Raw genomic sequence first — 23287 nt, 5'->3', positions numbered from 1 at the left:
CACTCCCCCATCCCAGGCTGGCCCAGCCCCTCCTTCATGGTAGTTGGGGATCCCCAGATTACAATTCAGCCCCCACCCTCTTTGGTTTCCACACCAGCCATGTTCTGTCACAATATTTTAATAAGGATCACTGCAGTCTTAGAGAAAGTGGATGGTGGCTGGGATCATAGTCACCTCCAAGTTCAGAGTTCAGTCAGTGCTTAGGCACCAGGGTCCTTGAAGTCCTCAGCAGCTCCCTCCTGTATGAGAAGGCAGGAAGGAGTTCCCCGGCAGGGCACTTGTTGAGGCATGTTGTGTGTATGTCCAGGTCTGTGGCTCACTCTGTATGTGCCTGCCTGATTCCTTCTGCGCCTAGGCCTGTATTTCTCAGGCTTTGTGGCTTTATGGTTGCCCTGTGTCTAAGTTTCTGCTCCTGTGTCTGGGTCTCTGGGTGTGTAGCCATGAGCTTGTGCATCTCCATCCTGGCTTCTCTGCAAGGGTCTCTGCCTCACCTCCAGTCCCTGGCCTGGCCACTGCAGCACCCCTGAGCAGAGGGGCCTGGGGTCAGGGCCAGATGATGCTCACAGCTCCTCCCCCACCACCTCCAACCCCACACGCCCGGGGTTGAGCGCCGGCTTGGGCGAGGCCCAGCTCAGCAGAGCCGCCGGGCTCAGCTCCTCTATCCAGTTGCCTTGGACCAAGGTTGATTTGTCCAGCTCCTCTGTTGAGTTGTCCAGAGCCAGCATGTCCTGGGAATCCCAGTGCGCCCTGATGCTGCCTGGAGACCCTTCCTGGGGTGCGTCAGCTTCATGCTGAGGTCCTGGGGCCTCGGAACTTGGTGTGGTGTCAGAGGCCACACGGGAAGCAGCATCGTTGTGCAAAGTTCTGGAGAAAACTGATTGAGGGTTGTGGGTTCATGAGGGATGGGGTGGGATGCTGGTGTCCCTTCTTATTTTCCAGCCACAGGGAGCAGTTGCGGGGGGCTCCTTCCCCAACTCCCAAAGGCCCAATATGGAGACTTGGGGAGCCAAAGAGATTGTGCCCATGGTGCAACCCAGAGGGGACCCCAAAGTGATCCTGGCCCACCTACCTCTCACAGGTGTGAAGTCTCCGGGGCTCTCAGCTTTGTTGGGGGTAAAAGGACTGATGGAGGGGAGGATGATGAGGGCGAAAGAGAGCAACAGGACCTGCCGGAGATGGGGGCAGGTTCACTCCATCCCTCCACCGCCCCTGTGAGCACACCCATCTCATGGGCAAGGAAACTGAGGCCCAGAAGACTGGATTATGCTTGAACTGGGGCTGGGGCCATGCTACTCATACTCACCTTCTACCTCTTACAGGCCAGTTGGCCAAAGCCAAGGACCCCCTTTATCCTGGGGGCCATCAGAACGAGGGTTAGGACTCACCGCTATGCAGGTGCCTGCCTGTGCTGACTTGCTGGTGGACTGGACCACAATGGCCTGGAGTTTCTTCAGTTGCTCCAAGAGGGACCTTAGTGGAAATGAGCAGCCTTGGCTGATCTCTTAGCCTGGCTCCCCATCTATTTCTGGTATCCCTGGCATGGCTGATGTCTAAATTTTGTCTATCCCTCAAGGCCCCACTGTTCTTATAAGGCCCAAACCCTCCCTCTCTGCTTTGCTAAATCTCCAATGACATCCTATCCACACCTCTGTCATCGCCCCCCCCCCCCAGGCCTCCAGGGTTGCCAACTGGACGCTAGCCCAAACCTGCTGCTCTCTGATTTTCTCCTTTTATCTGACCCCCTCACACTCACACATCTCCTCCCCACTCAGCAACCAGGGGGCACTCTTTAAATGTAAAACAGCTTCTCCCAACTCTCTCAGGGCTCCCACCTCTCTCAAGGTCTCCCTGTCAGGAAGCCCTACACAACCTGCCCCTGTCTTTTCCCTGCCCTCACCTCCTTCCTTTCTCCCCCTCACTCACTCTGCTCCATCCATACTGGCCTCCTCACTGTTCCTACAATATGCTAAGCACCATCCTGCCCCAGGACCTTTGCACAGGCTATTCCCTCTAAGAACACTGTTCCTCCAGGACATTTTGTAGCTGGGTGGGGTTTTTTTTTCTGATCCATTAGGTCTCATCTCAAGTGTCACCTTATCTTATCTTCCTGTCTAAAATAGCCCTTCACCCTGCTTTATTTTTCTTCCCAGTGATTATCACTATTTGTATGATAGTGATATATATATGTCTTGAGTATGTCTCCCACTAGACTGTGAGTTAAGTGGAGAGATTGTGCCTTCTTTGTCACTATTGTGGTCTCAGTGCCCAAAACTAAGCCGTAGATGCTAAATAAATAGACTAAATAGATGCATCCCTTGGGTGGGATTATGCAGTTCTCCAACACATCACGTTCCTAGCCTCTGGCCATTCATATACCATTTCTTCTACTGGAAGCAGCTTCCCCTATAAACTCTTATATATCCTTCAAGTTCCCAAACCCAAATCCTCTCCCCTATTCTGCCTGCCCATTTCTAGGTGGAACCCTTACTCCCTGGTCTGCCTTGCAATGACAGAAGCTGTCCCCACATTGTCCACCTCTCCTATAAAGGATTTGGGGGTCAGTCCCCCCTGTCCCTTGCCCTGCCAAGACTCACAGGTTCTGCTTCTCAAGATGCAAGACTTTCCTTTGAAGCTCCTGGTTCTGGGCAGTGCAGGCTGACATGCTGCAGGGAAAATGTCACAGTGACATTCAGAAAATGCCAGTCACCAACTGTCCCAATCACATCTTCCTGTGAGGCCCCACTTTACAGCAGGGAACCCAAGGCCAAAGAGGGGAAGTCACTCTGATTCAAAGCCACCCTAGCAAGTCTGTGAGAGGACCAGAATTTGAACCCAAGTCTGCCAGGTTCCTAGGTCCCATTTCTGCATTGGTGTAGGGGGCTTCATTCCAGTCTGAGCCCCCAGGATTGAGGATGGAGTGCCAAATTCAGACAGTGATGCTTCCAGATATAGAGTAGATGGGTGACTGGAAACCCATGCAGAACCAAGTTACAATCTTCACACTCCCTGTGTCCTTGAGCCATTCAGCTCTGTGACCTCAGTCCCCTTGTTTGTAAAATGAGGTTACAATTACCTAGTTCACAGAGTGGTTGGGAGACTGGCATGAAGTAAAGTTGACTAGGGGCTTAGCAGATTGCATTTGAGGAACAAGTTATTGATTACTGTTCCATCTAGGGTGCTGAGGTCCAGGCTGGGGACCCCACCTTTCTCACCTGCATCCATCTGTGAATATGGTTGTGCCTCAGACCACTCAGATGTGGAGTTGAAATACTCAGATCATAGCATGAAGGTGTATCAGTCCTCATATCACAACCAGGGAGGTGAAGAAATTCCCTCACAAAAGTCCTCCTTCTAAATAACTCACAAGATAGCCCTGGCTGGGTTGCTCAGCAGGTAGAGCATTATCCCATTGTGCCCAGGTCGTGGGTTTGATCCCCAGTCAGAGCACGTACAAGAAGCAACCAATGAGTGCACAATTAAATGGAACAATTGAGTGGAATGAGTTGATGCTTCCCTCTCTCTCTCTCTCTCTCTCTCTCTCTCTCTCGACAGTGGCAAAAATTTTTAAATAACCCACAAGATAAAGAAGAATTAAATTAGAGAAAACCTAGGGTCCATATGGTAATGACAGTAGTACAAATCAAAATGTATGAGATGCAGCTAAAGTGGTGCTAAGAGGGAATGTATAGCCTTAATTCAGCACAATAAGCTAAACATGCACATTTAAAAACCGGCAAAAGAATAATAGCATAAACTCAACCCACAAAAAAAAAAAAAAAAAAAAGTCTAGGAAGGACATAACAAAGCTTACAATAGAAATGAAAGAACTAGAAAAGAAAACTACAATTGGGTAGAAGGAAAAGCCAGAAATTCATTCTTTGTGAAGAATAATAAAATAGATAAACTTCTGGCAAGATTGATGAAGATAAAATAGAAAGATAAGGCACAAATAAATGAAGTATTAAAAAGGGCATAACTGTAGATGGCTCAGAGTTTTAAAAAATAATAGGAGAGCCTGACTGGGTGGTGGCTCAGTGGATAGTGTTGGACTGGGATGCAGAGGACCCAGGTTTGAGACCCTGAGGTTGCCAGCTTGAGTGCGGGCTCATCTGGTTTGAGCAAAAGCTCACCAGCTTGGACCCAAGGTCGCTGGCTCGAGCAAGGGGTTATTCCATCTGCTGAAGGCCAGCGGTCAAGGCACATATGAGAAAGCAATCAATGAACAACTAAGGTGTCGCAATGCACAATGAAAAACTAATGATTGATGCTTCTCATCTCTCTCCCTTCCTGTCTTTTTGTCCCTGTCTGTCTGTCCATCTGTCTCTCTCTCTAAAAATATAATAATAATAATAATAATAATAATAATAATAATAATAGGAGAGAACTATAAACTATTTTATAAATTTGAAATCGGCAATTTCCCAGAAAAATATAACATCCCAAAACTGACCCAGAAATAAACAGAAAACCCAAATAGACCTGTAGCATTCCATAAAGTTATATTCTTGATAGTCACAATAGCTCTGAGGACCAGTGATCTCAGGCGAAGGAAGTAAGCATCCCATCCTCCCATGTGCATACCTTACCCTTTCTTGGTACCATATATTCTAGGGGATAAAGGAACCCTAAAACCCTGTGGCATCTCTAGTCATCTTCCCATCCTTGCAAATCACATGATAAGTGGTCTGTCCCAGAGAGGGAAGATGACTCTAATTTTATCAGGCCCTAAAAACTGTGACCTTAGCTCCATCACATCTGTTTCTCCAGTTTCCTACCTGAGTGTGCAGTCCCAGGACCCAGCCTTACCGAGTTTCCAGGCCATCTATATATTCCTTCTTCTTTTTCCGGCTTTCTTGAGCGGACTGTTTGTTCCGGATTTTTCTGCGTATTTTTTTCAGCACTCGCTCCTCATACTGCCGAGTGACATGGGGAGCAGGTTGAATCAGGCTGGAGGTTCTACTTTGTTGACTGGACCCCACAACTTCACTCTATTTGTTTCCCATGGGAGCCATCCCAGACCCAGGGACCTGGGGGCAGACTCCTGATGACTTTAACACCGGCTTTCCTGCCCCTAAATTCTTGCAGTCTCTAGGAGGGCGGTAGGTCCTGTTAATTTTCCCAGCTCCTATTCCCAGTTAATAACTGCTACCAAAATTTATGGTGCAATTCCGCCATCTTCTGGTCATATCTGAGAAAAGTGCTTTTCATTGGACCAGCTGATACTAAATACTCTATAATGTTTTCCAGTTAGAATGGCAAACTCAAGTGTTGATAAGTGAACAGGCTGGGAGGGAACTGTGGCGAGATAGAGGTTCCGCTAAATTGGCTTTTTGGACAATATTTTGACTCTGGTGACAGACAAGAGGCCTAAACATAGGACTTTCAGGCAGCTAGTTTCAGGAAGGGGCAGAGACCCAAAACCAAGGGTTTCGCAGACTCACCTTGGTGAGGGGCAGCTGAGTGGGCAGTGTGATGCCTTCTTTGGCCAACAGTTTCTTCTCATCCTCTGTCAGCACCAGCTCCTGGCAGTGCCCCATCCCAGATCTCAACAGGTGGGGGGCTGCCAGGTGATGCTGTTGCTATGGAAAAAACAAGGGAATTGCATTAGGGCAGGGAGAGTGACAGCCTCTGGGAAATGAAAGAGGCATCACAGCTGAGAAACTACCAATCTGTCTGCTGTAGAGTCCCCACTGGCAGTAGGGCTCAAGAGCCCAGCACACAACTCTCTGACCCAGCAATTCGACTTCCAGGAATTGAGCCTACAATACCTTCACACATGTGCAAAAGGATGGACATGCATGATTTTCATCCACTTAACAAATAGTCACTAGACAGCTATTTACAGTTACCTACTACATTCCAGGCACCATTCTGGGTTCTGCACATTCACTGTAACACTATCTGCAATAGCAAATGATTGGGAGCAATAAAAATATCCAGCAAAGAAGGGATGAGTTAAATAAGATATAACCCATTTGTACAATGGAGTATTGCACAGCTATCAGAAGGGATGGGCTCTCCGTGTCATGCTACAGAGCAATGGCCATGATAAACTGTCAAGTGAAAAAAATAAGGGAGCAAAACATTGTTACACGTGACATGTTACTTTTTATGTTAAACTTTTTAAAAAGGTATCTCATTGGAAGAAAAAATTAGAACCTGTGTGGGGAACTGGGTATTTGGGCAACTGGGGTGAGAGGGTGGTTCTCCCCATCTACTCCTGTACCATTGGAACTTGGACTGTGTAGGTGCATTTTCCTATTCAAAATATTTTTAAATTAGTCCTGCTGGGTAGCTCCATTGGTTAAAGTGTCATCCTGATACCTCAAGGTTGAGGGTTCAATCTCCTGTCAGGGCACATACAGGAATCAACCAATGTATACATAAATGGGTGGAACAATAAATCGATGTCTATCTCTTTCTGTCAATAATTTAAAAAAAAACAAATATTTTACATTATTTTAAATTGTTTTTTATTATTTTTTTAATTCAGTGAGAGGAGGGGAAGTAGGGAGACAGGCTCCTACATGTACCCCTACTGGGATCCATTTGGCAAGCCCACTAGGGGGCAATACCAGGCCCATCTGGGGTGCTGCTCCGTTGCTCAGCAACTGAGCTCTTCTTAGCGCCTGAGGTGGAGGCCATGGAGCCATCCTCAGCACCCAGGGCCAACTTGCCTCAATTGAGCCATAGCTGCAGGAGGAGAAGAGAGAAAGAGAAGGGGGGTGGGGAGAGAAGCAGATGGGTGCTTCTGCTGTGTGCTCTGACCAGGAATCAAACCTGGAACATCCATATGCCGGGCCAACGCTCTACCACTGAGCAAACCAGCCAGGGCCAAAAATATTTTAAATTGAATTTAAATTATGAAAGATAAACATTAAAAATGAAAGACTCTTGTCATCAGAATGTCCAAGTCATAGAAATGTCACATTTCTAAGGAATGGGAGACTCAAGAATAAAGGTGAAGATTTGGGGCAGTCTGTCATTCTTCAGATCAAACTCTACTACCTAGAACTCCAGGTTGTTGATTATCCCAACCATTTTCTCTCCAGGGTCCAAGCCTCAGTGTGCTCATCTGTAAAATGGGAATAAGGTCTCCCACATCCCAAGATGTTGACAGACAGAACAATGATACTGGACATGATGCATTTTCAAAAGACAGTAAGCATTTCCAAAGCAGTTATTCTCCTTTCCCATCCTTCAAGGCCTGCTGGAGTTCCACCTCCTCCAGGATGCCTTCCAAGACCTGCAGTGACCCTCCAAACTCTCTCCCTCATCAGTACACTTCCATATGCAGTCAGTTTTCCCATTTGACCATGAGGTTCCCAGTCTTGGCGCACAGCTGTTCCTCACTACACATCTTTCAAGTTGGGAGGGGCATTTCAGTCTTGCCTAGAAATTGTCAGGATGACTTTTGGTCACAACATACCCAACAGGCCAGCCCAGGCATAGAGCCTGCAGCAGCTGTGTGGCTTAGGGAAAATTATTTAACTTCTCTGTGTCCATTTTTCATATGAAAAATTAAGACTTGAGTTAAAAGATGATACATTTAAAGCATTTAGAAGAGCCTGACCAGGCAGTGGTGCAGTGGATAGAGTGTCAGACTGGGATGCAGAGGACCCAGGTCGCCAGCTTGAGCAAAGCTCACCAGCTTGGACCCACCAACTGGCTTGAGCAAGGGGTTAATCAGTCTGCTGAAGGCCCACGGTCAAGGCACATATGAGAAAGCAATCAATGAACAACTAAGGTGTCGCAATGAAAAACTGATGATTGATGCTTCTCATCTCTCTTCGTTCCTGTCTGTCTGTCCCTATCTATCCCTCTCTCTGACTCTCTTTCTGTCTCTGTAAAAAAAATAAAAATTTAAAAAAAGACTAATAAAGCATTTAGAAGAGTGCCGGGCCTATAATAGGTGCTTAAAATTCTAGCTTTTTTTTTTTTTTTTTTTTTTTTTTAACTGCCACTACAGTAGAAGGTGTTCCAGCTCAGAGGTAGAGAAATTAGAACTGGAACACACAGATTTGCTATGGGTGTGATCGTGAACAAATCCAGCCTTTGTCTGTGACTCAGTTTTTCAGTCTCTGAAATGGAAGTATTGGGCTCCATGAACCTCAGTGCCCCTGCCAGTTCTGATGTGTGGGAGTTGGGGTGGGGGCTGCTCACCAGATCCCCACCACTGCCGGAGAGGAGTAGTTCTTTCACCGTGAGGTTGCAGCGTGGGGGAGTGTCTGCCAGCTCAGCCTGCTTCTCAGGATAAAGGCCTGGGTTCCACATTTCTGACCAGGGCAGATGGGGACAAAGACAGGGAGGATGTCAGGCAAGGGGCCCTGACCTCCCAGCTGCTACCTGCCTCCTCCAGCAAGGCTTCAAGGATTGACCCAATGTACTAAGGACTTTTGGTACAGCTTGGGGCTTCAAGGCCTGAGTTGAAGGGGACAGCCCAGGCTGGTGCCTCAGTCTCCCTCTGCTATAAGCTAGGAACCCAAATTCATCAGGACATTCTGAGGGACCCACTGCCAATGCAAGAGAGAATGGCTATTATCTCCCGGGATTATAGACTAGATCTGCAGCCAGCCAGGCCTTATCCCCCTTTGGGGCAGGGGCCCAGTCTGATTCACCTCTGGTACCCTCCTATTTGGTGCCTGACTACTTTCCAAAGCACAAACTTTGGAGTCAGATAGCCCTGGGTTCAAATCTTGACTGAGCAAAGCTGTGTGATTTTGAGTAACTGATTAAACCTCTCTGACATTCAGTTTCTTCAACTCTCTTAAGAGTTCCCACCCCAGCCCTGGCCGGTTGGCTCAGCAGTAGAGCATCGGCCTGGCGTGTGGATATCCCAGGTTCGATTCCTAGTCAGGGCACACAGGAGAGTGCCCATCTGCTTCTCCACCCCTCCTCCGATTCTTTCTCTCTATCTCTCTTTTCCCCTCCTGCAGCCAAGGCTCCATTGGAGCAAAGTTGACCTGTGCGCTGAGGATGGTTCCATGGCCTCCTTCTCAGGCGCTAGAATGGCTCTGATTGCAGCAGAGCAACGCTGGGCATGCCGAGTGGGTCCCAGTTGGGCGCATGCATGAGTCTGTCTGTCTGCCCCCCCCCTGCTTCTCACTTTGGAAAAATACAAAAAAGAAAAAAAAAAGAGTTCCCACCCCATTGCAAGGCTCAAAGGACAAAGGACAACCTGCTGGGAGTGTCTTCTGCATAAGGCCTGCTCCAGAGGAGAGAGAGCCTTGAGGGCTGGGTCCGCGACCTCACTCATTTTCATGGGGTCTCCACTATGACCCAGGCATGGGAGGCACAAAGATGAGGTTCCCAGCATGACACCTGGGGTAGCTGAGAAGTCAGCCTGCCAGGGGTACATCCCAGCTTTGTGTTTTGGGCTTGTTGCTTAACCTATGGGGATTCGGTTTCACCTGGAAAATGGGCCCAAGACAGCATCCATCTCAAAGGGTAGGTATGTGTGTAACAAGGTGAGGGCAATGAGAGAAGACGCAGAACTCACCCAAGTCTATGGCCACGGAGGCCTCAAGCACTTGGGCCCCTGGCCCAAGGGGCCTGGTGGAGCTGTGGGGGACAGAATGGTAGGAGGGACAGAGCCCCTTGCCAGACTCTGAGAAATGGCAGCCAGCTGGAGTGGCGGCTGGCCCACTGTGTGGGGGGGTATCCTGAGTGTCGGAGGGAAGATCTTCAGAGATGCCGCTGTCACTGGCTGCAGGAGACCAGAGAGGAGAGCTGGGCACTGAGTCTCCAGAACCCAAGATACAGTTGAGGAAATCATCAGAGTCCGGGCCTGGCAGGACCTGCTGGGATGGAGAGAGTGGGGCGGGAATGAAGAGATCTGTGTTTTGCTCTGGATTGCTGTGTGCCTCTGAACAAACCACTGACCCACTTTGGGCCTCATTTGTCCTTTCTACAAGATGGAAGGTTTGTGGGGCTTGAACATAACCATGTGACATGGAAACACCATCCAGCCTGGTCAAGGTATGAACCCTGAGTTTGAGTTTGGATCCAATTCCGAACTGCTGTGTAACCCCAGACAAGTTATAGCTCCTAACTTAGACCTCTGTTTCATCACCTCTAAGGCACCAGTGTGGCCTGCCTGTTTGGGTAGCTGAGAGGTTCAATGCAAGAAAATGCTTTGCTAAAATCACACACCATGAGCAGCAAATGTTACTGAGCTGAGTGGAGTTCTGTCTGCAGTGGGGGCCTCACCTGGTCCCCGACATGGCCCCAGTCCTCGCCCAGATCTACATGTCTCAGAATTCCATCCTGCCGATCGAACAGGAGATCCAAGAGCTCCAGGCTGTCCGTGAGACCCACAGGACAGGTGGAGGAAGCCATCTAGGGAAAGGAAAGGATAGGTGTGAGGGTCACACAGTGCCTCTCCCTCCCATCTCCCATCTGCATGCTACCCCAGGCCTGTCCAGCTCAAGTTCGATTTCCACTCAACCCCCAGATCTAGCTTCCCTCTCCAAATTGGTACTGAGGGGCTGACCCAGAGACACCCAAGGAATGAGAGCCAGTTTCTTTAAAAAGTTCTCAACAGATGCACACATGGGGATAATCAGCCTGGTCACTCCCTCAAGGCTGGTGGAAATTGCCCTCTCTTTCCTTCCCAGCCTACCCACGTTTCTCTTCCCCTCCTGGGAGGTAGGGGGCCCGGGAAGAAATACAAAAGCAGCCCTAGAATGGAGGCATGCTTTTGGTCACTGTATTCTCTCTCTGGGCCTCAGTCTTCTCATCTTTTTTATTTTTTGAAGACTTTATTTATTCATTTTAGCGAGGAAAGAGAGAGAGAGAGAGAAAGAGAGAGAAAGGGGGAGGAGCAGGAAGCATCAACTCCCATATGTGCCTTAACTAAGCAAGCCCAGGGGTTTGAACCGGTGACTTCAGCATTCCAGGTCGACGCTTTATCCACTGTGCCACCACAGGTGAGGCCTTCCCATCTACTTAATGGGATGGGGGCTCCTTCTAACTCTGGAAGTTTGAGGAAAGTTTCCTGGCATAGACCCTCCCGCCCACCCATGGACCCAGGCAGAGCTCACCTTTTCAGCTGCTAAATCTCCATTCATGAGCCCCGCCAGCTCTGCTTCCAGCTACTTTCTGTGTCTCTGATCTGCGCAGGTTCACCCCAAGTCTTATCCCTCTCTGTGAATCTGTCAACTCCCACAAAGGATGCTGGAATAGCACCAGGGAGCTCCCAGCCCACCCCCAGATGCTGATTGGGGGATAGACAAGATGGACAGGGTTAAGGGCCAGTGATACCAGGGCAGGCTGGGGGGAGGGGAAAGAAGACCGTTATCTTGATGTTTTGTGCTTTTCCAGTAGGCAGGGGGCAAAGGCCAAAGTCTGGGGTTCCTCTGCTCTGCCATGAACTCTTCCCTACTTTTGGGGACTGTTTCTTATCAGAGTCGTAGATGTCGGGATCCAGGAGAGCTCTGAGACTCTAACCAGGTCCCGTCCACTCCCAGGACAGAACAAAACAGAGGACCACCCTAGGCCTTTGCTTAAGTGTTCCCTCTGCAGGAGCTTCTTTCTCTCCTCAGAGCTGGGAACCTCCTACCCATCCTCCAAGCCCTCCACAGCTGAACCCGTGCAATCGATTCCTTCTAGAACCTTCTATCGTTCATTTATTCAACAACTATTTATTGAGCCAAAGTGTTCCTACCTCAGGGTCTTTGCACTTGCTGTTTCCTCTGTCTGGAACTCCCTGCTCTTCTACCTCTGACTCCATCACTATGCCCACTTATTTGTGAGGATGTTTCATATTTGTGAATCAGGCCACATGGCTGAGAGGCCATCTCTGACTCTAGCAGAGAGAAGACCCCTCACCATATCTCTTTAGCACGTCCTTTATTTCACTGAACCCCTCATTGTTTAAAATATTCTTCTGAATTAACTTGTTTGGTGTCTTTCCCCAGTTCTCCTCTCCCTGCTGCACCCATGAGGGAAGGGCCTTAGGGACTAGAACAGAGTCTCTTTGTTCTCTGCTGGGTCTTCAGTGTCCAGGAAATGCCTGGTACGCAGTAGATGGCCAATCAACTCTTACTCATTGAGCACCTCCTATGTGCCAACCACCATTTTAGGCACTAGGAATGAGGCAGTGAATGAGCTAGACCACAAGTGTATAAATAAACCAGTAAACAGATAAATGGGTTAAGTACTATAGAGAAACGAAATATAACTATGAGAAAGGGAAACTGAGGGCGAAAAAAAGGCCTCTTTTAGAAGATGTTATTTAAGTACAGTCCTGAATGGTGAGAAAGAGACAGCCACGGGGAGATCTAGGGGAAGGATGTTTCAGGCCAAAACAATAGCACAGGCAAAGGCCCTGGGGAAGGACTGTGCTGGCAAGTTGAAGGAATAGCGTAGAGGTTGGTATGCCTGGAAGAGTGAGTGAGGAGGAGAGAGGGAGGAAGTGAGGACAGGCAGGGAACAGGGACAGGTAGTGGCAGGGTGCTGTGGGCTGTGGCAAGAAATTTGGCTTATACTAAATATAGCAAGGAGCTGTTGGGAGCTTAGCGAATATATGACTACACGAAGCTCTTTACATCCAGGCATGATGCTAAGTGCTAGGTTTACAATGGTAACTAAAACACCCTCTTTGCTCCCAAGAATTTCACATCATGGTACATTTCTTTTTTTTTTTTCTTTTTTTTCCTTTTTTTTTTTTTTTTCCTTTTTCTGAAGCTGGAAACGGGGAGAGACAGTCAGACAGACTCCCGCATGCGCCCGACCGGGATCCACCCGGCACGCCCACCAGGGGCGACGCTCTGCCCACCAGGGGGCGATGCTCTGCCCATCCTGGGCGTCGCCATATTGCGACCAGAGCCACTCTAGCGCCTGAGGCAGAGGCCACAGAGCCATCCCCAGCGCCCGGGCCATCTTTGCTCCAATGGAGCCTTGGCTGCGGGAGGGGAAGAGAGAGACAGAGAGGAAAGCGCGGCGGAGGGGTGGAGAAGCAAATGGGCGCTTCTCCTGTGTGCCCTGGCCGGGAATCGAACCCGGGTCCTCCGCACGCTAGGCCGACGCTCTACCGCTGAGCCAACCGGCCAGGGCGGTACATTTCTTAATGCATTGGTCATTATTTATCAATGCAACAAAAATTTAATAAGGACCTACTACATGCTGCCCATGATGGCTCTTTTATCCAACACTAACTTACAATGCAGCAGTCCCCCCACCCCAGGGGGCACTGGGCAATGTCTGGTGACATCTATGGTTGTTACAACTGAGGAATGGGCCTGGCATTGAGCGGGAGGGAGCAGGGATGCTGCTCAGCACCCACAGTGTCCAGGATGGCCCCCACAGAGAGTGACCTGACCCCAGGGTCAGCCGTGCCGAGCAATGACCGTGTGTTACAGTAACTGTCCCCTCTGGATGCTGGTATCATTATCTTGTCCTTGGCCCCCAGATCTTTCTTATTTCCTTTTTGATCCCTCTCGGGTGGATCTTTAAGGGGTTTGTTTGGTTTGGCTTGCCTTTAGTGATCCAGTCATAATATTTGCTCAGCCTTTTCTGTGGAGGCACTGTGCCAGGGCAATCCCAGCAGGTGTACCAAGTAGGTGAAATCTGACTTCTGGACTTTTATCTGCCTCCCCCTCCCCCCTGTTTATGACTCTCAGGAGCCCCAGTTCCCTTGAGATAGAATTCTTCCTCCTCCTCCTATGAGAACCTGCCAGAAAAAAGCATGTGGCATTACTCATTTACACCTTCATGTAGATTAAGACCCTCCAAGTCCCTCTCCCCAGGATATTGTATTTCTTTACATTTTTATAATTACAGACTTCAGAAGGCTTTTATACACCCCAATGAAGAAATATATGAACAAGAATAAGGATAAATATCTGAGGACTAGGAGGATTTTTTGATACCCTTGACATCACATTATCCCACTGACTAAACACAACCACTGACTTCAAAACATTACTAAGTTGGAATCTGAAATAAAATTCCTATAATAAATTCCACCAATATGTTTAAGTGTGAAACACACACCCCAAAGGATACTGTGGTCAAACAAGATTAAGGAACACTGCATTAATAAACAGATTTACAGAACTTTCCAGAGCCTTTATGTTTTTGGAAGGGACAGAGTTTGTAGTATTTCCTAAACATAATTGTATAGGTGTGTTTTGTTTTTAATTTTTACTTGATTTATTCTGAACTATTTCTGACATGAAAATGTTGAAAGATACTAGAATGACTAAAAGAAAAAGAGAGACAATATCAGATGTTGGTGGAAGCTATGGAGCAACTGGAACTCTCACCCACTATTGGTGAGAACACCCAAAATGGTTTCAACCACTTAGGTAAACTTTGGAAAGTCTCTTACAAAGTTAAACATTTATCATATGACTTTAGCAATTTCACTTGCAATTTACCTAAGAGAAATGCAAATATATGTTCACAAAAAGACTTGTATATGAATATTCATGACAACTCTATTCATAATTGTCTCCAACTGGAAACACCTCAAATATCCACAATAAGCCTGACCTATGTGGTGCAGTGGATCAAGCATCGACCTAGAACGCTGAGGTTGCCTGTTCAAAACCCTGGGCTTGCGCGGTCAAGGCACATATGGGAGTTAATGCTTCCTGCTTCTCCCCCACTTCTCTCTCTCTCCCTCTCTCTCTCTCTCTTTCTTCTCTAAAATGAATAAATAAATAAAAATAATTTTAAAAAATATCCACAATAAGAGAATGGATAAACAAACTGGTATATCCATACCACACAATACTACTCAGCCAACACTCATCAAATTGCACATACCTAAGACCTGCATTATTGTTGTAAATTAATTCTACCTCAATAAAAAAGTATATAGAATATATAATGAACAACCATGTACATAAGAAAGTTAGTGAGCCTGACCTGTGGTGGTGCAGCGGATCAAGCATCAACCTGGAATGCTGAGGTCACTGGTTCAAAACCCTGGGCTTGCCTGGTCAAAGCACATATCAGAGTTGAAGCTTCCTGCTCCTCCCTCCTTCTCTCTCTCTCTCTCTCTTTCTCTCTATCTCTATCTCTCACTGTCTCTCTTCTCTAAAAAAAATGAATAAATAATAATTTTTAAAAATTTAGTGAAACATTAGAAAAAAACAAAATATTAATCAATAGGGCATGATTAATAGAGTCCGATGCATTCACATAGTGGAATATTATACAGCTGTGAAAATAAATAAGGATTACTTGTATGTTCTCGTAGGGAACAATATTGAAAACATTGACACAGTGTATATTTTATTTATTTATTGTTATGTGCATTCATTCAACACACATTTATTGTCTATTCTGTGTCAGGCAACAAAAATGTCTTTTGTCCCTTCCCTTTATCAGTATTGGTCCAAGAGCTTTGCTAGTCAGAGAGAGGAAGGGGTGTGGGGTGGAGCTAAAAAGTATCCAGTTATGATTCATCTGCAAAATAGGGACAATAATTATGACAAGTTCTACTGTGAGCAGTATCCCCAGTGCCTGGCATTGTGCCTGCCACACAGTAGCTGCCCAATGAATACTTAGAGAAGTAACAACTGAACATATATAAATATAATGGCTGAATGTATAGTCAACGAATTACAGCCTACTAGCCAATTCTGGTTCTCTGCTTGTTTCTGTAAATAAAGCTTTTTTTTTTTTTTTTTTAAGTGAGAGGAGGGGAGATAGTGAGACAGACTCCCGCATGTGCCCTGACCAGGAGCCACCCAGCAATCCCTTTCTGGGGCCAATGCTCAAATCAACCAAGCTATCTTCAGTATCTGAGGCCAATGATCAAACCAAGTGAGCAGTAGAGGGATTCAACTGGTTTGCACCGGTTGAGCAGAACTGATACTAATTTTTTGTTGAGTTCAGTGAACCAGTTGTTAAAGTGGCACTTGTAACCAGGATTATCTCTAAGGTGGGCTCCTGGGAAGCTGCCCAATGTGGAAATCACAAATATACATTCCTTTTTTTAACGTTCATCTGCAGAACAGCATATTCTAAGTACCTGTAGTAATGTTCATTTCATCATAGGTGAAAAAAATTGCAAGTGAGGATGCCAATCAAGAAGCAATATGGAAATATCTAAATTCCATTTAATTGTTTGTTTTGTCACATAATATTTTTCATTAATATTTTAAAATTTTCTTATAACGGCCCTGGCCGGTTGGCTCAGTGGTAGAGCGTCAGCCTGGCATGCAGAAGTCCTGGGTTCAATTCCTGGCCAGGGCACACAGGAGAAGCACCCATCTGCTTCTCCACCCCTCCCCCTCTCCTTCCTCTCTGTCTCTCTCTTCCTGCAGCTGAGGCTCCATTGGAGCAAAGATGGCCCGGGCGCTGGGGATGGCTCCTTGGCCTCTGCCCCAGGCGCTAGAGTGGCTCTGGTCGCGACAGAGCGATGCCCCGGAGGGGCAGAGCATCGCCCCCTGGTGGGCGTGCCGGATGGATCCCGGTCGGGCACATGCGGGAGTCTGTCTGACTGTCTCTCCCCGTTTCCAGCTTCAGGAAAAAAAAAAAAATTCTTATGACAATCTAGTTTTGTGTACCTCTTTTATTGTTCTTATTTAAGTATTAAATGCATGATATACTAAACTACCTTTCAGTATATCATTTTTTTATACTTAAAATGGTCATTAGGGCAGAGAACTGGTTGTTAAATTATTTGAATCCCACCACTACAATCAACCCACTGGCTGTGAGAAGGGGAGAGAGAGAGAGGGGAGAGAGGGAGGGAAAGAGAAGCAGATGGTCACTTCTCATGTGTTCTGACTGGGGATTGAACCCAGGATATCTGCGCACTGGGCCAATGATCTACCCACTAAGCCAACAAGACAGGGCCTAAATAAAGCTCTATTGGCACACAACCATGTCCATTTGTTTACACATGGTCTGTGGCTGCTTTCCATAAAATTGCAAAGTTGAGTAGTTGCAACAAAGACATTTTTGCCTGCAAATCCAAAAATATTTACTCTCTGGTACTTTTCAGAAAATGTTTTCTGTAATCCACAGGTTTAGTGGATTGGGCCTGCTCTGCCCAATACAGGAGCCATGGGCCACTGGCTATTCTTTCTTTTTGTGTGTGTGACAGAGAAAGACAGAGAGAGGCACATACAGACAGGAAGGGAGAAAGAAGAGAAGCATCAGTTCTTCGTAGCGGCACATTAGTTGTTCCTTGATTGCTTTCTCATATATGCCTTGACCGGGGGCTCACAGCAGAGCCAGTGACCCCTTGCTCAAGCCAGCGACCCTGAGCTCAAGCCAGTGACCATAGAGTCATGTCTATGATCCCACACTCAAACCAGCAACCCCACGCTCAAGCTGATGAGCCCATGCTCAAGCTGGCGACCTATGGGTTTCAAACCTGCGTCCTCCGCATCCCAGTCCGATGCTCTATTCACTGTGCCACCGCCTGGTCAGGCTTTCATTTTTTTAATTATTTTTTTATCTTATTAATTTTAGAAACAGAGAGGAAGGGGGGAGAGAGGGAGAGAGAGGGAGGGAGAGAAATATCGATTGGTTGTTCCATTTGTTTCGCGCCTTGGTTGCTTCTTGTATGTTCCCTGACCAGAGGACTGTGGCTATTTCAGAACGATGCTCTACCTGAGCTACCCAGCTAGAAAAAAATGTTATTTTATTTTTATTAATTTAAAATTTAAAACGAGGCCTGACCTGTGGTGGTGCAGTGAATAAAGCATTGGTTGATCTGGAATTCTGAGGTTACCAGTTCAAAACCCTGGACTTGCTTTGTCAAGATACATATGGGAGTTGATGCTTCCTGCTCCTCCCCTACTTCTCTCTCTCTCCTCTATAAAATGAATAAATAGCCCTGGCCGGTTGGCTCAGCGGTAGAACGTCGGCCTAGCGTGCGGAGGACCCGGGTTCGATTCCCGGCCAGGGCACACAGGAGAAGCGCCCATTTGCTTCTCAACCCCTCTGCCACGCTTTCCTCTCTGTCTCTCTCTTCCCCTCCCGCAGCCAAGGCTCCATTGGAGCAAAGATGGCCCGGGCGCTGGGGATGGCTCCTTGGCCTCTGCCCCAGGCGCTAGAGTGGCTCTGGTCGCAACATGGCGACGCCCAGGATGGGCAGAGCATTGCCCCCTGGTGGGCAGAGCATCGCCCCTGGTGGGCGTGCCCGGTGGATCCCAGTCGGGCGCATGCGGGAGTCTGTCTGACTGTCTCTCCCTGTTTCCAGCCACAGAAAAATGAAAAAAAAAAAAAAAAATGAATAAATATAATATTTTTTAAACATTTAAAACCAATATTCACATCAGTTAATGGACATTAATAGTTTTGCTATTGACCACATGTTGAAATGATAATAGCTTGGATTTATTAATCCAATTATTTAAATTAACAAAATATATTATTAAGATGAAACTTAATTTTACTTTGTGGTTTTATAAATGTAGCTTCTAATAGAAAATGTAAAGTGTTACATATTTCTCTCAAACAGTGCTTAGTTAGAATAGGGCCTGTGTTCAAATCCTGACTGCCACTTGTCATGGTGTGACTATGCTTCCCCTGCCTCAGTTTTCTTATCTGCAAAATGGGGGATAAAGGACCAGCTTCACTGGGTTGTTGGGAGGAGCAATGAATTAAAACATGTGAAATGCTTAGAAGGGACCCCCACACACAGTCAGGTCTGAAAATCTGGCAGTTGTCATGGTTGTTATTATCATTACTAGTAAGTGTCACTGTAAGAAATATGTTGTGCGCCCTGGCTAGTTGGCTCAGCGGTAGAGCGTCGGCCTGGCGTGCGGGGGACCTGGGTTCAATTCCCGGCCAGGGCACATAGGAGAAGCACCCATTTGCTTCTCCACCCCTCCCCTCCTTCCTCTCTGTCTCTCTCTTCCCCTCCCGCAGCCAAGGCTCCATTGGAGCAAAGATGGCCCGGGCGCTGGGGATGGCTCCTTGGCCTCTGCCCCAGGCGCTAGAGTGGCTCTGGTCGTGGCAGAGCGACGCCCCGGAGGGGCAGAGCATCACCCCCTGGTGAGCAGAGCTTCGCCCCTGGTGGGCGTGCCGGGTGGATCCCGGTCGGGCGCATGCGGGAGTCTGTCTGACTGTCTCTCCCCGTTTCCAGCTTCAGGAAAATACAAAGAAAAAAAAGAAATATGTTGTGCTCCAGTCCTGAGACTCTCAGCAGATGTCAGCCTGCCTGTCACTTTCAGGTGGCCTCAGCCCTCTGGCCATGGCTCAAGTCTGGTCATAACGACAGCCTCCATTTTGTACAGGAGGACAGAGGGACTAATAAGGGGTTATGACTCACCATGGCCACTCCATGAGTCAGACACAATTGAGACAACGCCCAGGTCCCCTGGTCCAAAATAGGGCTTGCTCCTTGTCACCATGTCACCTCCTACTTCTTTTGGCTTTTCTCTACACTTCCCTTTAAGGTCAGTTTTGGGGGATGAGGCCAGGAGGTACTGGAGCAGCAGTTTCTTCACCAACTCCTTCCCCTGCCCTCTTCCTCCTCCTCCTCTGGGTTCCTCCCTTGGGACATGGTCCTGCCAGGGAGTGAGTAAAACCCTTGTGACATGGGTGTGGCAGGGGCAGGCCAAGGGCTGGGGAGAGAGGGGAGACTCTGAGCTGCCTCTTGAGCAATGCCAAGTGATTAGCACCTAATCCCCAAGGCTGCCCAGTTCTCTCTTCTTACATCATGGACTGTGGCATATCCAGAAAGTTCTGGACTCTTGGGAGTGATTGAAGACAAGGCCTGAATCAGGGTCTCCAAACAGCATGAGGGAGGAAAGCTTGGCAGGGGATGGGCTTCCTCTGTCCTTCCTAAAGAATGAAGGATGTTATGCCCAAGACTCAATCATTCATTCCTGTGACCACTATTTTTTTTTTTAATTTTTTTTTTTTATTTTAGAGAGGAGAAAGAGAGACAGAGAGAGAGAGAAGAGGGGGAGGAGCTGGAAGCATCAACTCCCATATGTGCCTTGACCAGGCAAGCCCAGGGGTTTGAACCAGCGACCTCAGCATTTCCAGGTCGACGCTTTATCCACTGCGCCACCACAGGTCAGGCCCTGTGACCACTATTTATTGAGCATCTACTGTGTGCCAGGTGTTGAGGACACAGCAGGGAACATAACAACTTGTTCCCCTCTACCTGTCCTAGTGGAGCTGATGTTCCAATGGGGGTGGGGGAGACAGATGCTAAGTAAAATAATTTGTGCATAAATATAAGCAAGAAAATAAGGAACTTTAAGAGACCATGAAATAACCCTGGCTGTTTGGCTCAGTGGAAAGAGCATCAGCCCAGCCTGTGGATGTCCTGGGTTCAATCCCCAGTCAGGGCACACATGAGAAGTGACCATCGGCTTCTCTTTCCCTCCCTCTCACCCTTTTCTCTCTCTTCCCCTCTCACAGACAGTGGCTCAATTGGTTCAAGTATTGGCTCTCGGTGCTGAGGATAGCTGGTTGATTTGAGCATCAGCCCCAGATGGGGGTTGTTGGGTGGTTTCCAGTTGGAGTGCATGAGGGAGTCTATCTCTCTATCCCCCTCTTCTCACTTAAAAAAAAAAAAAAAGCCTGACCAGGCAGTGGCGCACTGAATAAAGCGTTGGACTGGGATGTGGAAGGACCCAGGTTCAAGACCCCAAGTTCGCTAACTTGAGCGCGGGCTCATCTGGCTTGAATAAAAAGCTCACCAGCTTGGACCCAAGGTCGCTGGCTCGAGCAAGGGGTTACTCGGTCTGCTGAGGGCCCGCGGTCAAGGCACATATGAGAAAGCAATCAATGAACAACTAAGGTGTCGCAATGAGAAACTGATGATTGATGCTTCTTATCTCTCTCCATTCCTGTTTGTCTATCCCTCTCTCTGACTCTCTCTCTGTCCCTGTAAAAAAATAATAATAAAATAAAATAAAATAAAATAAAAGAGACCATGAAATAAAGCAGGAAAGAGAAATGAGGATAGTGGGGGTGACTTGTAATTTTATATAAGATGGTCAGGTGGGAATGTGGGAAGAGTGTTGAGAGCAGAGAAATCAGCCACTGTAAAGGTCCTGAGAGGTAAGAGGGCCAGAAAGAAGATCCATGGGGCTAAAGCAGAGACAGAGACAGCAAAGGGGAGGTAAGAGAGGTAGAGAGGGGTCTGAGTGCCTCATTCCAGGGTGAGAAGGCTGATGATCAGTCCTCTAATGGCTCTAGGAGTTTCTAGAAGGGGCTGAGCAGGACATGTATGTGGACAGGGCTAGGCGGCCCGAGTGTCAGGGAAATACTATTCTCCAAGCCTGGTGTCCAGGGTTCACTCTTAGCTGCCCATAGGAAGGTGGTCCCCCAGCTTTAGGCAAAAGTGGCCCCTGGAGCAGTGCCCCATGAAGGTCTTGAGCCTAGACCAGCAAGCAGGGACAGCCCTCAATCATCTCCTGTCTCCACCCTTCCATGTTTAGCCACCATCTATCTCATCATGCTTTATGGCTGGTGGGTCCAAGGGTCATAGCAGACCTCTCACCAGGAAAAGGAGGCCCCCACTGGCTTCAGGTACAGTCATCTCAGCTTCCTTCCTGTTGTGGGGGAGGATAAAGAGAGGATGTCTCCTCCAGTTCCAATCTGGGAACTCTGGGAAGGTGCCCATAGGGTGGGATGGTAGGCTTCTCTGGGTTGCCAGGTTCTAAATGCATGCTGGCTGCTGAAACAAAGTGCCACAGACTGAGTGACTGAAACAACATAAATTTCTTATCTCCCAGTTCTAGAGACTAGAAGTACAAGATCCAGGTGTGGGCAGGGTTGATTCCTTCAGAGACCTTCTCCTTGGCTTGTAGATGCTGTCTTCTCCCTGTGTCTCTGTGTTCAAATGTCCTCTTATAAGGACACCAGTCATATGGATTAGGGCCCACTTTAATTACCTTAAATGACTTTATTACCTCTGTTAAAATGTTATTTCTATCCCAGGCTGGATAGCTCAGTTGGTTAGAACGTCATCCTGGAAGTGCAGAGGTTGCTGGTTTGATCCTTGGTTAGGGCACATATAGGAACAGATCCAAGTTTCTTTCTTTTTTTTTTTAATTTTTCATTTATTCTGTTAACATGGTTTCAAGCAGATCGATGTTTTTCTCTCAAATCAATAAATTTTTGAAAAATTTTATGTTACAGTCATCCCTCGCCATATCATGGTTCACTTTTTGCAGTCTCACTGTATTGTGGATTTTTAAATTGTATTTATATAATTTTGTATCGCAGATATTTCTCTATATTACAGGATTTGTGGTATATAATTTTTTTGTTTTGTTTTCTAAAGTGAGAAGCGGGGAGGCAGAGAGACAGACTCCCACATGTGTCTGACCGGGATCCACCCAGCATGCCCACTAGGGGGCGATGCTCTGCCTACCTGGGGCATTGCTCTGTTGCAACCAGAGCCATTCTAGCGCCTGAGGTGGAGGCCATGGCGCCATCCTCAGTCCCCGGGGCCAACCCTACTCCAATGGAGCCTTGGCTGCGGGAGGGGAAGAGAGAGATAGAGAGAAAAAAGAGGGGGAGGGGTGGTGAAGCAGATGGGCACTTCTCCTCTGTGCCTTGACTGGGAATTGAACCCGGGACTTCCACATGCCAGGATGACTCTCTACCACTGAGCCAACTGGCCAGGGCGTATAAGTATTTTTATATGTTGTTAAAATTATGTAGGTTTAAGATTGTAGAAAGTGTTTAAGAGCATAAGTAGTGTTTATAAGAGTGTGGGAAGGGTTTATAAAGCCTTAAAATATATATAAATAATAAAATAAATATAAGGTCACTACTTCGCAGTTTTTCACCTATGGTGAGGGGTTCTGGAACCTAACCCTCGCAATAGATGTGGGACCACTGTATTTCCTAATACTGTCATGTTCTGAGATCCTGGGGGTTAGAATTTCAATGTATGAATTTGGGGCAGGGTGGGGGTGATGTGAGAAGACAATTCAACCTTTTTTTTTTTTTTTTTTTTTTAGAGAGAGGCAGCAAGAGAGAGAGACAGGAACATTGAGCTGCTTCTGTATGTGCCCTGACTGGGGAATCGAACCAGCAACCTCCGCGCTTCAGTACAACACTCAACAATACCTTTCAAACCTGTTGCAAAACCCAAGCTTGGTGATCTCAGCTCAGTGGTCACTTCCCTGGAAAGCTATTTTATTTTGATCACCCCTAGCCAAAGTATCTCTACCCCAGTCACTCTAGCATAACACTTTTGGGGGCTCTGTTTATTTATCTATGTTATCTGTTTACACCAGGAAGCAGGAACCTGTCTATTTGGGTCACTGATGTGCCCGCAAGCCCAAGAATGATCCCATATCATCCAAGTGGCTCCAATATATTTGTGAAATGAACCCCATAC

At 47.4% G+C, this 23287-nt stretch overlaps 1 protein-coding gene across 2 annotated transcripts; it reads right to left on the bottom strand.

Annotated features, from left to right (window-relative positions):
* Nucleotides 1-102: 102 nt before the first annotated feature.
* Nucleotides 103-11174, bottom strand: CREB3L3 (cAMP responsive element binding protein 3 like 3). 2 transcript variants are annotated; one of them, XM_066344432.1, is made up of 10 exons: nt 11043-11174; nt 10210-10338; nt 9500-9800; nt 8164-8276; nt 5442-5579; nt 4807-4913; nt 2595-2663; nt 1386-1470; nt 1070-1166; nt 103-874 (listed from the first exon to the last, which is right to left on the bottom strand). In XM_066344432.1, the coding sequence occupies exons 1-10, from the start codon at nt 11067-11069 to the stop codon at nt 561-563; spliced, it is 1380 nt and encodes a 459-aa protein (XP_066200529.1). In that variant the 5' UTR covers nt 11070-11174; the 3' UTR covers nt 103-560. The 2 variants fall into 2 exon arrangements, with proteins under 2 accessions (XP_066200529.1, XP_066200538.1); XM_066344441.1 differs by having other exon boundaries at nt 9500-9797.
* Between the last annotated feature and the right edge of the window lie 12113 nt (nt 11175-23287).

This window comes from Saccopteryx leptura, chromosome 1 (genome assembly GCF_036850995.1).
Source record: "Saccopteryx leptura isolate mSacLep1 chromosome 1, mSacLep1_pri_phased_curated, whole genome shotgun sequence".
NCBI classification, from domain to species: Eukaryota; Metazoa; Chordata; class Mammalia; order Chiroptera; family Emballonuridae; genus Saccopteryx; species Saccopteryx leptura.
The sequence above is the reverse complement of the archived record's forward strand: the minus strand, read 5'-3'. Positions and strand labels throughout refer to the sequence as shown.

Excerpts from the sequence above, each read along its gene's own strand:
- CREB3L3 (XM_066344432.1), bottom strand. The coding sequence starts at position 11,069 with ATGAATGGAGATTTAGCAGCTGAAAAG. Across the intron at positions 4,914-5,441 it reads CTCAGCTGCCCCTCACCAAG|TATGAGGAGCGAGTGCTGAA; the intron begins GTGAGTCTGCGA and ends GTCACTCGGCAG. Across the intron at positions 875-1,069 it reads AGACTTCACACCTGTGAGAG|TTTTCTCCAGAACTTTGCAC; the intron begins GTAGGTGGGCCA and ends ACCCTCAATCAG.